The 16279-nt window shown below is 39.0% G+C and overlaps 1 protein-coding gene across 3 annotated transcripts in view; it reads left to right on the top strand.

Annotated features, from left to right (window-relative positions):
* IQCH (IQ motif containing H) overlaps positions 1 to 16279 on the top strand; it is a 214952-nt gene that overhangs the window by 114539 nt on the left and 84134 nt on the right. For all 3 annotated transcript variants that reach the window (XM_039220123.1, XM_039220114.1, XM_039220106.1), the window contains exons 12-13: positions 10278 to 10361; positions 14486 to 14661. In XM_039220123.1, the coding sequence (XP_039076054.1) occupies positions 10278 to 10361; positions 14486 to 14661 (260 nt within the window). The remainder of the gene's footprint in view (positions 1 to 10277; positions 10362 to 14485; positions 14662 to 16279) is intronic.

The raw sequence follows: 16279 nt of genomic DNA, 5'->3' as shown, positions 1-16279 counted from the left end.
TGGTCCAAAGAAGTAAAATTTTGAAAATAATGAGCAATAATCCAACCTGGGTAATAAAAAATAATTTTAAATGAAAATATTTTCACACTCCAAAAGGGTTTGCTGGATATAGACCTGCTCAAAAACTTGAATTACATTATTTTAAATCAGATAATATAACTACTTTTCTTCTAGAAGACATATTCTCAGTTTAAATAAACACATAATAAATCTGAAAGTCTTTCCTATTATAGTAGTTTCTGTTTGTTAACAACATAATAACCCATTAAAATTTTTTAAAAATGTTTTTATTTATTTTTGAGAGAGAGGAAGAGAGAGGAGGTGGATAGAAAGACACACACAGAATCTGAAGCAGGCTCCAGGCTCTGATCTGTCAGCACAGAGACTGTTTAAGTGGGGCTCAAGCTCACGAGCCTTGAGATCATGACCTGAGCTGAAGTTGGATACTTAACCAACTGAGCCACCCAGGTGCACCAACATAATAACCTATTTAAATTTTTTTAAGGTTTATTTACTTTTTTTTTTAATGTTTTATTTATTTCTAGGAGAGAGAGAGAGAGATTTTGTTTGTTTTGGTGGGTTAGAGAGAGAGGGAGACACAGAATCTGAAGCAGGCTCCAGGCTCTGAGCTGGCAGTCAGCACAGAGCCCAATGCGGGGCTCGAACCCATGAACCGCAAGATCATGACCTAAGCGAAAGTCGGACACTTAACTGACTAAGCCACCCAGGCGCCCCAAGGTTTATTTACTTTTGAGAAAGAGACAGAGGCATATGTGGGGGAGGGGCAGAGAGAGACACAGAATTCGAAGCAGACCCTGGGCCCTGAGCTGTCAGTACAGAGCCAGACATGGGGCTTGAAATCACAGACTGCAAGATCATGACCTGAGCTGAAGTTGAATGCCTAACCCACCAAGTCACCCAAGCACCCCATAATAACCCATTTTAAAGTTTATTTACTGGGGCTCCTCGGTGGCTAAGTCAGTTAAGCATCTGACTTTGACTCAGGTCATGATCTTGCATTTGGTGAGTTTGGGCCCCACATCAGGCTCTGACAGCTCAGAGCCTGAAGCCTGCGTGGGATTCTGTTTCCCCGCTCTCTGCCCCTCCCCCACTCATGCTCTGTCTCTCTGTCTCTCAAAACCAAATAAAATGTTAAAAAGTAAAATAAAGTTTATTTATTTATTTTTGAGAGAGAGACTGCAAGCAGGGGAGAAGCAGAGAGAGAGGGAGTGAGAGAATCCTAAACAGGCTCCACACTGTCAGCATAGAGCCCAATGTGGGGCCCAAAGCCATGAACCATGAGATCATGACCTGAGCTGAAATCAAGAATCTGAAGCTTAACTGGCTGAGCCACCCAGGCACTCCAATAATCCATTTTTTTTTTCATATTTATTTTTGAGAGACAGACAGAGAGACAGCATGAGCAGGGGAGGGTCAGAGAGAGAGAGAGACACAGAATCCAAAGACAGGCTCCAGGCTCTGAGCTGTCAGCACAGAGCCTGACGTGGGGCTCAAACCCATGAACTGTGAGATCATGACCTGAGCCGAAGTCAGACGCTTAACTGATTGAGCCACTCAAGCACCCCTCCAATAATCCATTTTAAAGAAAAATTGCTGATCATGCATCTTCCAAGAGATATGAACAACCACATATGTTGTTTTCAACTAAGCATTTAAAAAAGCCCAATTACACATTATCACCTGAGGAGAATACTTGGGCTCTGATCAAATAATATTTGTTTCTACATTCAATGCTTTAGGGTTTTTTTTTCATTTTTTTAAATGTTTTATTTATTTCTGAGAGAGAGAGAGAGAGAGAGAGAGAGAGAGAGACAGCGTGAGCTGGGGAGGATCAGAGAGAGAGAGGGAGACACAGAATCCTAAACGAGCTCCAGGCTATGAGCTCACTGTCAGCACAGAGCCTGATGTAGGGCTCAAACCCACGAACTGTGAGATCATGACCTGAGCCGAAGTTGGATGCTTAACCGACTGAGCCACCCAGGAGCCCCTCAACGCTTTAGGTTTTATAAAATAACCTGCGGCTATTAAAATAAGTTTAAATCACGTTAACCTGTCACCTTGTACTCATTCCACAAATGTAATTTTCAAACCATACCTTTCTTTAGAAAATGATTATGGTGTACTTTTTTTGTGAGCCCCACTTTTCCTGTGAATACCTAAAGATTTTAGGTAGTCACGACATTGCTACTTTGTCTCCTGCAGCAAGGGCTTACTATACATTTCATGAAAAAAGCAAATGAAAGTAAAGACTATTTTTCTCTAGATACATGCCCCTCCACCAAATCTATTCAATATAGTAATTTTGTTTTCAGGGTTGGGAGGGAATCACTAGTCAAAATCAGTCGGTAGGCATGTAAGATTCAGGTAGGCATTTAGTACAAGTTACAAACTTACCTCTTTTGCTCTTTCCATAGGAAATTTGCAATCAATTCTGGTGTAGTGTTAGCCCTAGAAATAATTACACCATGTTATTAGCCATTTGGGGCTGCGCTAACTTGTTTGAACCCTAAAATTGAAAGATTAGTATCTGATAACTATACAGTATCTATATACAGTATCTATATACAGTATATATCTACATACTGTATACAGTAACTATACAATAACTATACAGTATATTGGAGTTATAAGCATTTGGTTGATTATGAGTTTTACACCCACAAGAATAATTGCATTCTCCAAATGAATGATCACATGAAGGTCGGCCTTTCAGTAATGTTTTTGACCACAAAATATTTATCATGTATCTTCAAGTCTGTTGCTTGATAATATGAACATGAAGATAATTACACATTGCAGAGTAATGCCTTTGAAAGGAGGAGCTATGAAACTCGATTGAGGGGCGCTTGGCAGGCTCAGTCGGAAGAACAAGCAACTCTTGATCTTGGGCTTATGAGTTCGAGCCCCACATTGGGTGCAGAGATTACTTAAAAATAAAATCATTAAAAATAAGTAAATAAATAGGGGCGCCTGGGTGGCTTAGTCAGTTAAGCGTCCAACTCTTGATTTCAGCTCAGATCATGATCTGACAGTGGTGAGATGAAGCCCTGAGTTGGGCATGGAGCGTGCTTAAGATTCTCTCTCTCCCTCCCCCTCTGCCCCTCTCCAGCTTGGATTCACTCTCTTTCTATCTCTCTCTCTCTCAACTAATAAATAAATAAATAATTTTAAATATATAAATAAATAATAAAACTTAATTGACTGTTCTGTACTTTGAGTAGTATTCCTAGATGTCACAAAAAGTTTTAGCTATTTTTAACAAACAGGAGAGGTGGGATGCTGTTGGTTAATTGTCCAAAGAAACTGATCAGCCTTGTAATTTCCTAAGATGATAAAAAAAACAAACACTTCATTCTTTCCACAGTATATAGGCTAATCTCTTAATTGGATATTAGATATTTTTATCATTTTTATTAATGAAATACAATGAGATACAATAATATAACAAAATAATCTACAATGGTTTATAGCAAGAATAGAATACTAGGGTCTATTTTAAGCAAAATCTATCTGTCAAATAAAATCTATCTGCAACAAAGAATCCTAATTCCTCTAGAAAAATCAGGGGTCTAAATAAAACCTACAAACTAATTCTGCTTCCAGTTTCTTTGGCCAAGTTATTTCCTCCACTTTTAATTTAACCCCTGTGCTCCTTTATTACAATGTAGCATTTGGTGCTGCACTTAAACTCAGTGGCATTTTAAAATATATTGACGTTAAATGAGATGTGCCACGTATGCGGCTCTGATGCCATGAGCAGGTATAAGGCACTTCCAGCCAAGTAAACCCCAGTGATGATCTTCCTCTCTCACTTCTCCTCCTTCTTTAAAAGAAAAACAGGGAATTACTGAGGTGAGATTTTCTCTTTTCTCTATGTAATCTTTTATTTCATTGCCAATTGATTTACTGGCTCAAAGGAATCTATATAGTTCAGCCTCACTTTTCCCCTCTGTGCATCACTTCAGCAATGTATCCTTGGAGCGAACACAATTAATGGTCTCTGAGATACTCCCCTTCCACAAAGTTGTGGATTCTGTTTTTGTTAGTCTCGTGAAAAAACATCTTTCTACTGCTCTGTACTGTCACGGAAGCCTAAAAGATAGAACTTACTTTTGTATACAACTGATCCTACCCCAAATTGTCACAAGACCGTAGCTCCCTAACTCCATCCACTCCCTTCTCTCGAAAGACAAGAACTAGGGGTCACTTCCTTTTGTGAACAGGGGCAGGGTAGACAACCACAGCTAAGAGTTTTATAGCTGAAATCACATTTTTACTATGCCTCCAAGCAAACTGGCATCATTCTAGTTTCTTGTTTTTTTGAGTGGACACCTCAAAGACTTGCTAGGTTCTGCTTCTTCCACCTCAGGGCCAGGAAATTAGGACTTTCAATCAAATCTTCATGGTCTTCAACGTGTATTTTGGCAGGTAGTTATGGAATCCACAGTTTAGCTATGGTATTGCTGCACTAGGTGCTTGAGACTACAAGATCTGCCAAGATCTTCCAGATAGCAGTTCCCCAAAACACACGCATCGTTTGAGATCAGGAACAAAGTACACTTCAACTTTCAAAATTACTTTACAGCCTGAATTAAAATGAAAACACATTGTATTCATCCAATTAATCCAAATCAACACTCATTCATTGGTTAGACCAGAGTTGGCCCCATGACCCTGTAATATTAAGTCACACTGTTGGCCTTGAGCTCTCTGATGTTGTGCCATGAAGTACAGAAACAGCATTGAACTGGGTGTCAGTCAGTAACACTAGCTCGTGAGCTTTTCGTGAAGTGGAGTACTATTAGGATATGCTCTGGAAAGACTCTTGCATATACTAAGATAAAACTATACTCTTTGTCATTGCCTTCGTTCTCATAAAAAATATTAAAATGTTTGTTCAGCAGCTCTCAAACTTACACTTATAAACAACTATTGAGAACCCTAAAACGCACTGGTTACATAGGTTATAGCCATCAATACCACACTAGAGACCAAGACTGAGAAGCTTGAAAAATATTTAATTTACTTTAAAATAACAATAAGAAGCTCATCACCAATGTGACCTAAATAGCATATTTTTGTTAAACAAAAGCTTGATTTTCCCAAACAAAAAAAAAATGTAGTGAGAAGAGTTGAATTGGTTAAGAAGTTTGCAAATCTCTTAATAGAACGTAGTTGGATTCTCATATCTATTTCTGTATTCAATCTGCTGCAATATGTTGTTTTGATTGAAGCATATGATGAAAATCTGGCCCCACACAGATAAGTATTTGGAAAAGGGAAGACTTTTTCATATATTTTATAGCCTTTTCAGATAATTGTGTATGTTCTCCTTTGATTTTATACCAAAACTCAACAGTGAATAGTAATTTTTATGTGAGTTACAATGTGGAATTTGAAACTGTATCAATACATTTGTTTTTGTATTTTGTGAGAGGGCAAGACTGAAAAAATGAAAAAGGTAACTATTATCTTAGTATTATTTGAAAATAGTTTTGACCTTCCAGACTCCCTGAAAGGGTCTCAGGACCTTTCACAGTCACTAGACCAGTCTTCGAGTATCACCGGCCTTAGCTGCATGTAACGTTGGGCCAACCACTGATAAAGCCATTGATAAAAAGTTCAAACAAGAGAAAGTCTTCACTCTTTAAAACAGAAGACTTCTAGAACCACAAAGAATCCATCTGGCCAGGTTAGTTTGAGAACATTTTCAACATTCAACAAATATTTAAGCACCTCCGTGTTTTTTACATCCCCATCACAAAATTCCCTAATTCCCCTGAGCAGTCCCCCCAAGACAATGCTCAGTTTTATTTTCGTCAATCTGGCCCTGGATGTACTACATACATACAAAAATCACCAGATAGGCTCTCTCTTGCTGTATCTTAATCTCTTATCTCAGTAGCTTGTGCTCTCACATTTGTACAAGTAATTAAAATCTGGGTATAACCATAATGTCTAGATCACATTTCTCTGGATGACTGCAATATGCTAATGGGCAATCAGTTGTGACATATATCACATGTTCCCTGAAATTTTTACAATTAGACTACCAAAGCTGGCTGTTAACTTTTCTTTATGAATAGGAGTAATTCATATCCACTCTCTAACAATGTCACTTTTGCTCAGCTTGCATCCAAGTATGCTTTCTTGAATGGAAGAGAAAGGGATGGAGTTACTGCTCTTGCTGTTGTCACCTGGTGTATGCCCACAGCAGTGTGTGATGCTTGTGAACATCACACAGCACCTATTTCAAAATGGGGAAAAGGTTGAGGTCTACTGCTCCAGTCCATCAAACTGACTACTACTGAGGCATGGTTGACTACCATTTCAGGCCAGGGTGATCAGATAAATGACAACTTGGTAACTAAAGGTCCATGGTTAACCCCTTCTCTGCCTTGGGCACCCTGTAAGGAATACAATTTGGAGACAAAAGGAAATAGAGCCAACTACAGGGTGATAAGCAGGCTGTTCAAGAGTATGTGCTCTCATGCGACAGTAGAGGCCTGTCACAGAGGCACACGGTCCCAAGGAGGCACCATCACTGAGCCCAGCTTTGCTTCGTAGGTTTCTGTGGGTTCTGTGAAAGAAATGCCAATGCCAGCAGAGCTAATATACCAGGTGCAAAGAGGCCATTAGCATCACCTGATAGGAGTTTGTGCACGAGTAGGTTTAGGGAAGAACGAGGAGATGAACGAAGGGGTGAAGGTGGAGGAATGATGGCCAGTAACCACTGATGAGAATCCGTAGTTCAATAAAAGACCAAAAGTAGTTGGGTAACTTCAAAGAGGCATCTCTCAGGTATCCTCTGTTGTGAAGCAAAGGCAATAACATTTTGTGAAATGATGGAACACTCAATCAAAGAGCATGGCCATAAGGAAGGAGGCTAGATCCCTCTCTAAAGTGAAAAGGGAGAGAGAGTGCCCTGTTATGCCAGTGCTGTTGCCTCCTATGTTGATGAGGACCCAGAAAAAGCTAGAGGTCCCACTCCCCATTCTCTGATCTCCCCCAAATTCTCCAGATCAGAGAACCCATTTTATAAAAATTGAAAGGAGGAAAAGGAAGGAAGGCAACGTATTCTAACAAGGCAACTTGTTAGAGGGAATATCACCCTCTAACAAGTTCCCACAAGCTTAGTGGCTTAAACAATATAAATATATTCCCTTACAGTAATAATTCTTTGTTCAGAAGTCCAAGAGGGGCTAAAATCAAGGTGTCAGCAGGCTGTACTCCGTTCTAGAGGCTCTAGGGGAGAATCTTTTCCTTTCCCTTTCCAGCTTCTAGAAGCTGCCCACAAAGGAATGAATGAAGAGAGCCCTTGGCCCCCTTCCTCCATCCTTAAAACCAGCAAAAGTATCTCTCTGTGCCTTTCTTCTATGGTCACACCTTCTCTAACTCTCTCCTCTCCTGCTTCCTTCTTCCACTTTTAAGTACTTTTGTGATTACACTGAATCTAACCAAATAATCCAGGACAATCCCCTTATTTCAAAGTCAGCTGGTTAGCAACCTTAATTCCACTTGCAGCTTTATTTCCCCTTTGCCATGTAACCTAACATATTCGCAGGTTCCAGGGATGAGGACATGGACATCTCTGGAGGGCCATTTTCTGCCTGCAGCAACAGTTAGGAATAAAAGTGAGAAAAGAGGCAAAGACTTTATCCCTTTTGGTGATCTCTGCTCACACCTGAAAAGTCTTACCTTCTCTCTTAAGTAACCACATTTCTGCAAGAGCTAAATATATCCTATGCACTGTATAATAATTTGCAGGTGTATGTGATCTTAGACAAGAGACATGACACTTACCCTGAATTTCCTTATCTGTAATATGACAGGGTTGAAGTAGATAGTGTCTCATGTCTCCCCCAGTGTTTCTATCTGACCTTTGAAGCACTATGTCTCTGAAGATTATATTCTCAAGTGTGATGTTTCATCGCCACAGAGCAGGTCTGCTGAGCTCCCCAAGGCCACAGCATCCTTGCTGATAGCCCCTGGTTAAGTCACTATTGTATTTAATATATGCATTATCAGCATAGATGGCGGTTTTTCACCTAGGTGTCAACCCTTGCAGACATAAGAATAGGGGCACTTGGGTGGCTCAGTTGGTTAAGCGTCTGACTTTGGCTCAGGCCATGATCTGGCAGTTCTTAAGTTCGAGCCCCACGTTGGGCTCTGTGCTAACAGCCTGCTTCAGATTGTGTGTGTGTGTGTGTGTGTCTCTCTGCCTCTCCCCTGCTCAAGCTCCATCTCTCTCTTTCTCCCTCAAAAATAAATAAACATAAAAAAATTTTTTTAAAAACATAAGAATAAATCTGACTTTAAAAAATGGACTCCCAACTTCTGCTCTGGGGATGACAAAGTTCATTACATTGTATCTCGTCCCTGTAGAATGGTCTCTTGCTTGTCACAGGATTTGTTGGTGGCTGTTGTTATAGACTTTGGAAGTGCGTCTATACCCCATAACATCAAAATACCTTATGTTTACATAGCACTTTACAGTTTACAAAATGTCTTCGTATCTGTAACTTTATAGGATCCTCTAGTACAATGTTCTGAGATTGCTTTCAGTTCTTTGAAACGGGTGTATTGATAACTGGTTCTATCATAATTCTGAATTGACATCCTGTATGCATCCTGATTAATGGTAACAGAGGTACCAAGACATTTGTTGGAAAACTGACCTCCAGCCCTTGCATGGAATACAGACTTACTCACTCACATGCTGCACACTCGGCAACAAAGTGATCAGACATCCTTTATGTTTTAAGTTGGACATCATCTTAATGAGACATCTCACACTGCCTTTTATCTTTACTTTTGAAAGGAAATGCATTCATGGAATGCTCTCAGGCACTCTTCTTAATCATACTTCATTCTTTAGGCATTTTTCCTGCCTTCTGATAGTTTTGATATACAAGTTACTCACAATACATCTTCCTAAACAGTTCTCTGAATATAGATAGAATTATACAATATGCAAAATCCTAAGAGGTACAATAATCACACATCAAGATGGCATTGTTTGCAGCAGTCTATGTTAATTTTCATATGTGCAATGGTTCCCCAAACTCCTTCAGAAATTTATAATTTTTTCAAAAATAAGTCACCTAAGCCGTATGTCCTTCTGCCTCTTTAGTTCTTAAGTTCATCTGCATAAAGTAAACGGGAGACTTTAAGATGAATTCTAAATTCATTTAATTTCCAGACATTGTCTAGTGTTTAAACACTGACATCAAAGCAAAGAGCCAATTATCAGAGTGCATTTGATCTGAAGCCCTGTTGCCAGAATTGCTATAGTGTTCCTTATGCTGAAAAGGAAATCTGTGTCACATCTCAAAGATGCAATATTTAAAATCACTTTATCTATAGTGGCTTCACTTGAAACATGTGTTTGGTCTCACTAACCACAAGGAGGCATTGAAGCATCTCTTCAAAATGTGAAAAGCAATTTTACTTAAAAAAAAAAAAAGTTGCACCTACAGTTGCTGAATTTCATATAAGCAATTATACCTGCTTGTGCATACGCATGCCTTTTGAGTTCATGTTTTGAGCTACTTATTTTTTTAACCCCTGAAATACCATCAGAAAGCGTTGCTGCCGTTTTGTCTTTTGTGAGAGATTTTTGGACAATAGTAATCCACACGCAATTTCCTTCTGCTCTGTTTCCAGTGGACGTGAAGGCAAACTGCAGGACTTTTATTAGTACATAAAAGTAACTGCACTAACCTTTGTTGCCCTTTAAAGGCTCAAATTCTTTTGATGGGGTGAGTAGAAGCATGTTTCTTTAATATTCAGAATTACTTAAACACATATTCCTGACAGCAAGGGGGTGTCTCTGAAATCTGTGTTTCAGTTTAGAATGATTCTGGGGACACATCTTCAAAATGTCCCCCCAGAAAGCAGAAGTTGAAAGAGCCAACATAGATTTTTTTTTAATTTATTTAAACTCTGAGCATAATCTTCTTCAATGTTGTTTTGAACCTTCATGTTAAATGCCAGAAATTTTCCTCATATTTTCCTGATCTTGATTCCCGGTGATTTTTCTAATGTTGAAAAATATGAACTCGTCTCTCACGGACTGTAATGCTTAATTCCCTGAGAAGCAAGGACCTCATTCTTAGGAGTTAGATTGTTTCTATAAGATGCTTACGAGAAAATTCTTTCCTGGAAATGTGGACCGTGACACGTGGAAAGCTCAGTGTGCCATTTTGCCATCCTGACTTCCTCTTTCTGCGTTTTGACACCCTGTTTTTCTATAGGATACTCCCAGCCTGTGCGACAAAATATTGCCGACTTCAACACGCAGCAGAACATGCAGCTGGGGAGGTTGTGTGACATCTTAGGTACAGTAAATACTTTCACACAAATGACTCTTTGGAATGTTTATCAGAGGATGTTGATACAAATGTTTCTTTTTTTGCTCCCCCCTCACAAGATAAAAGCATGGATTTCTACTCTACTTTGCGGGCCAATTACATGTTTTCCTTTAAAGTACAGATTTATAGTGGAATCAACTTGAATTAAAAATGACATTTTTTAATTAATTTATTTGGGTAGATTTTCTCAATTCTAAGGATTTCTCTCCTATAGCCTCAAATCTTCTTCATTTTCTGAATCTGGCAGTGAACGAAGCCAACATTTTATATTTGTATCAATACTGTCTATTCTATTATCTGGGGAATACGTGGAAAATGGTATCAGACATGAAAAGCATTATTTTCATTATAATACTAAGAGGGATGAGAAGATAGATTTCTAAAAGAAGCTTTTATTTAAATATATATCATCTAGTGATTAGAAAATAGGAGATGCCTCGTGGAGGGAATTTTTAGAAATATAAACCTCAAGTTGTAGACACATTTTTGTAAAAGCCAAGTTCTGATACTGGCGTGATCAGTTCTAAATCAGACACCAACCTGGGCCAGGAAAGAAGAATCCAAGAGTGCATGGTTTTTGTCAATGATGTTCAAGGCTAGGGTTTAGGTAAGGCTTAAAGAATCCAGGTTGCCAAGGCTAAGCACTAATACTGAATCGGTTTCAGAGGTACTGGCCAAAAATTCAGGGCAAACAAAAACTAGGTTTTTATTAGTTACCAAATAAGAACTTCTTTTTTTTTTGTTAAAATATAATTGCTCCGGCCCTTATTTAAGCAGAACAAGGAAGAATTTTAAATTATCAATGACCAACTTAGCTGGCTCCCTGGAATGGCATACTTTACATGATTCATATATATTTCAGCATCATTATTATTTTATAAATGCCATTTGGTAACAGAGATACATCAGTACTAGAAATTTACAGTGTCCTAAAATAATAATAGTGTAATTGCTTTAATCTATTATGTAGGCACTAATATTGTTTTTCAGTATTACAAAAAAATTATTTTAATGACTTGAGATTGATTTGTTAGTGCTGAGCTATTTCAACTAAAAATCCTGACTGGATAGAGACCACCGAAGTACGGCAGAGGGCAGACTTTGCTCTAATTTATTTGCGTTAATTTTTTTCTTTAGCTTTTTATATACCCTTCTATATATAGCACTAAACCATCACCAAAGAATTTCTTTACAAAACAGTCTCATTATTCGAGAGACTTGAAACTATTCGGTTTCTATTTTAAATAACTCAATAATTCAGTCTGTGTCTACCTGCAATGGAAAATTTCGCTAATAGAACATTTCTGAGAGACTCTGAACCAAATGCCTTTTTTTTTTTTTTGGTACACTCTCATCATGTTATAGTGATCCGATCTTAAAACCTCTTCAAGAGGAGCAATGAAAGTTTAGAAACAGTATTTAGAAGGTAGAAAAAGTACCTGCTTGTGAATTTTGTTTAAAAAATGAAGAAACTAGGAGATTAGTAATTTTATGTAAGAACAAATGATTATATATATTTTTTATTCCATTAATTCCTAGCAAAATGTGTTGAGTTTTTGCTTCTTCAGGGGAAACAAAGAGAATCTGATCAGGTTGGTAAGACCTGTCATTCAGATATTGGTTGTGAAGTCAGGGTATCAGGTGGAGACACCAATAGCTAGTATTTTCAATTCCTAGAGGAGTTAAGCAAGAGAGTGACTTTTATTGACTATTGACTAGCAACCAAAGCCATCTTTGTCTTCATATTAATTGCTTTCCAAAATTATCTGTCAATTAATTTTTAGCATTTGCAGATTCACAAGCAAGCCATACTAATATCAGATGTTAGTGATACATATTCTTTTGCCAGAAATGCACAGGAAAGGTGAGATTAGCAACACGATGGGTTGTCATTTGTAACCTAGAAATTTCTTCCCAAGAAAAATTTAGTTTTTTTCAGCTATGGAATCTTTATTTTCATTGTTTGTTTTGTCTTTTTTTAAAAAAATACTTTTAAAATACTAGATTGGTTTTTGAAACCAAATAAAGAACACATCCAAAAGCCACAATGAGGTTAATTTAGATTGGTTTCATACAGCTCTTTCCAGTGTAACTGGCTTCTTTTTGCCTTTTAGCATTTCTCTCAAGAAAAGATAAATAAAAGCACCGCCCAAAAAAAAAAAAAAAAAAAAAAAAAAAAAAAAAAAAAAAAAAAAAAAAGATACAATGATTCCTTCAGAATCAGAGGAACTGTGAGGTACCATTAGTTTAATAAGACACTAGTCCCTTCTTGAAAACACAAGATTTGGGATAAATGATTTGATCATTCAGCATCTGAATAGAAGCTATTTACTGTCCCCTCAGTTAATTTATTCTGAGGTTTATGTGACAGCTGGATTTCAAATGAAATAGGGACAACTTAAATATTCACATATATGGAGTGCCTGCTCTGGGCTCAGCACCGAGCCAGGTCAGAGGACACGCCTTCTCCACGGGGAAGATTTCTCCCACAGGCTGTTGTATAAGATTTTCTACTTCCCAAATCGCTCCATTTTCCCAAATCTCCCTTCGGTCAACCCACAAGCATGTATTGAATGGCTTCTGTGTACTTGGTACCGAGGCTTGGGGGAATATAGGAAAGAGCATACATACATCTTGCCTTTAAAGAGTTGGAAGAGACAAGATCAAGAGATCTGAAACAATAGATGAAAGCACAGAGGATACTACATCATGTTAAATCTGGAGGCACTGACTGAAGGAGCACAAGTGTGGAGGGCAGGGCGTGGAATCTCTGCTGGCTCGCCCGAGTCAGAGCGAGCCGTGTGGCAGATTCACACATGTGGACTGTTTGTTGAATACCTACCATGTGCCAAATATGGCACCAGGTGCTTTATATATATTCTTTCATTTAATACTCTTCAAAACTCTATGCCCAGGCGATTCTATTCTCCATTTTAGTGATGAAGAAACCAATGCTTGGAAAGGGTAAGTAGTGTGCCCAGCATTCCTAGGCAGCTGAGCTAGAATTTAATCCATCTGTGTTTTATATACTCTGTCAAACTGGACAGGGGAGTCTTAACATCCCCTCCCAGCCCTACCTGGCCAAGGAAACATTTTACAGCAGTCCCTCCCTTGAACTTCCCCATGCACCTGGGCCAGGGGCTCCACCGCGCCCACTGCTCTCCACCATGTTTGATGACTGACTGTACACAGGAAATGGTCACTCCTCATGGGCAGCCTCTCGGCAGCTTATTTCCCTCCAGGTATCGCCAAGTGCTCTGCCCCTACTGATCAGCCAGTTATTTTATGAATGAATGAATGACACCATTGGCTGCTGATTTCCTTTTCCTACTCCTTAAACTCTTAAACCCCTGCAGCCTGGAGTGGGTAACCTGACCTATCTATCCCATTTGGGTGGGATATTTAATTAGGATTACTTTCTATGTACATAATAAGCACATCTTACGAAGAAAAACAGTTAAATTAAGACAGTGCTTTCTTTAAACCAAGAATCACTAGATGTCCTATTTAAGTAATATGTTCCTCTTTGGGAATGGAGCAGGGAAAAGGTTGGTTTCCTGAAATAATCATTGCCATGGTCATAATCAAACCATTTATTTGGACAGGATGTTCCCTGAATTGGCCCTGCCAAGTCCAGGCAGAATAAGAAATTGCAACTTCATCAGCTTTCTAAAGTTAATAGCTCCGTTTTATAATTTACTGAAGTTAATGGGATAAATTTTTAAAGCGGTATGCAATTCCCATTGATGTTAATGGTAGTTCTGGGGCTAAATCCCTATGTATTATTTGAAAGCACACTTCCATGGTATCTCACAGCCCTCCTTCTGAAGGAATCATTGTGTCTATTTTTTTTGGTGGCGGTATTATCTATCTTTTCTTTAGAGAAATGCTAAAAGGCAAAAAGAAAAAAGAAAAAAAAGAGAAAAAGCCAGTTAAATTGCAAAGATGCATACAAAGCCAATCGAAATTAACTTCAATGTGGCTTTTGGATATGCTCTTGATTTTAAACTGTGCAACATCAATCTGATGCCAGAGTTCAGAATGTCATTTACCTTTACACCAGTAATTAACATTATGCCTGTTGTTTCTAGATGCCAATGTGAGCGTCATCTACATCTGCTCCCATCAGATGAATGACGAGTTACTGCTGTATTACAATAAAATCCTGAGTCTACAGGCAGCTGCCAAATCGGGAAACCTTGAGGACAGAAGTGACCTGCAGGACAGGTTCAAAATTATCACCCCTGAAGCTATAAACATCTTCCCTGTGAGTTTGTCTTCTAATTACTACGGCTTCAGGGATGCAGTAAAATTAAATTGGAAATTTTATAACTTGCAACGCTCTGGTACACATCAGTGAAATATTATTGCAAGTTTAACAGCTTTACTGATTAGACTACTAGTTGGACTGTAGGAAATAAATATCCCAGTTTAACTTCCAGACTTAGTTGAGCTACCCCTGCCCAGTTTCTCTACAGCTGAAACCTAATTGCAGTTATTGGTGGTACCATCAAGTAGGTGAATTTATAACATCTACAGTGCCTTTCTCTTAATTTTGTGTGCAGGACACCAAGGCAGAGAAAGGCTGGGCCCACCCAAGGTCACCAAGCTAGTTAGGGACAGAAGCTCGACCAGGACCCCTGTTCTCTGATGTCCACACTGTTAGTCCTTGATACTCCCCGGGCCCATCTCCTCGAGGGAATGTCGCCTGATTTACCATATGACAGGGTTCAGAATGAATGAGGTTCAGATTTTGTAACTTGTACTGATTTTTAATGAATGGAATGAATTCTAAACGGAACTCCATCCCTACCCAAGAGTTTTTGGGAAATTCATGGAGCCACAAGGACAGTGTTCTAGAATAAGGCAGTCCAAGAGATGGCTTGAAATGAATTTCTCCACGTTTCAACAAGAATTTAAACTTTCCATGTTAAACAACCAACATTTTTAATACCTAGTGGACTACACAATTCTGATGAGACCTTTTTTTTTTTGTATAATTAAGGGTCGGAATTTTCAGGTAAAGATATAGCTCTCTCCACTCACAAGTGGGCTGCGCCAAAGTCAACGCTCTATTTATCCGCAAAGAAAGTGATGGCATGCTTTCCGATTTATGTGTTGTTACTACCATTAACCTTCAGATACACCATGATTTGAACCCATTCCCCCAAAAAAGGCTTGCCATGGCTGAGGAGGGTTGCCATGACATTTCTGCTTTGCTAGTATACTCAGTGAATTTCATCAGGATTTACTTTCTTCTACCAAGACGAACACTTACATTTTCATAACTGGACTCCTCGGCGTTCCCTCCCGCACCCACCCTGGCCAAATCTCTTTGCCTAGCTCTGATTCATTGGCACTGCTTGGCTGTGGAAGACGACAGCAAGGCAGCAACAGGGTCAGCAAGAGAAAAGACACGGGACGAATAACTGTCACTTACTTATGCTCTTAGGAACCTCCCAGTACCTCTATCAGTGCAAGGATTGCTTGGTGCTTCCTAGCTACCATCTGGTCTCCATGGCAGGGTCACTGTGGACATGAGAAGGCAGGGAAGACAAAACTATCATTGGTGTGCAGTTCATTTCCTGATCTTATCCAGCCAGAAACTGGAGCTGACGCCTGGTAGCTGCTGATAAAGACTTTCTGTACATCTGAAATGTCCATATACATCCAAGAGGCACAGACTAGGAAAGGGGCGCTAGTTCGGGAGAAGGAAAGTGAGTGCACGACTAACATTTATTGAATGCTTAGCACACATTTTCTCATTTGGTCCTCGGAACAATGCAACAAGACAGAAATGATCAATCTCTTCCTATGGATGAGAAAGCCCAAGTCTGTTCTGGTCCCAAGTTACGAGTGGGGTCAAAGTATGAACCAAAATGCGT

This window comes from Hyaena hyaena, unplaced genomic scaffold (genome assembly GCF_003009895.1).
Source record: "Hyaena hyaena isolate Hyena2069 unplaced genomic scaffold, ASM300989v1 scaffold_15, whole genome shotgun sequence".
NCBI classification, from domain to species: domain Eukaryota; kingdom Metazoa; phylum Chordata; class Mammalia; order Carnivora; family Hyaenidae; genus Hyaena; species Hyaena hyaena.
This window is presented reverse-complemented; position numbering and strand designations above follow the sequence as displayed.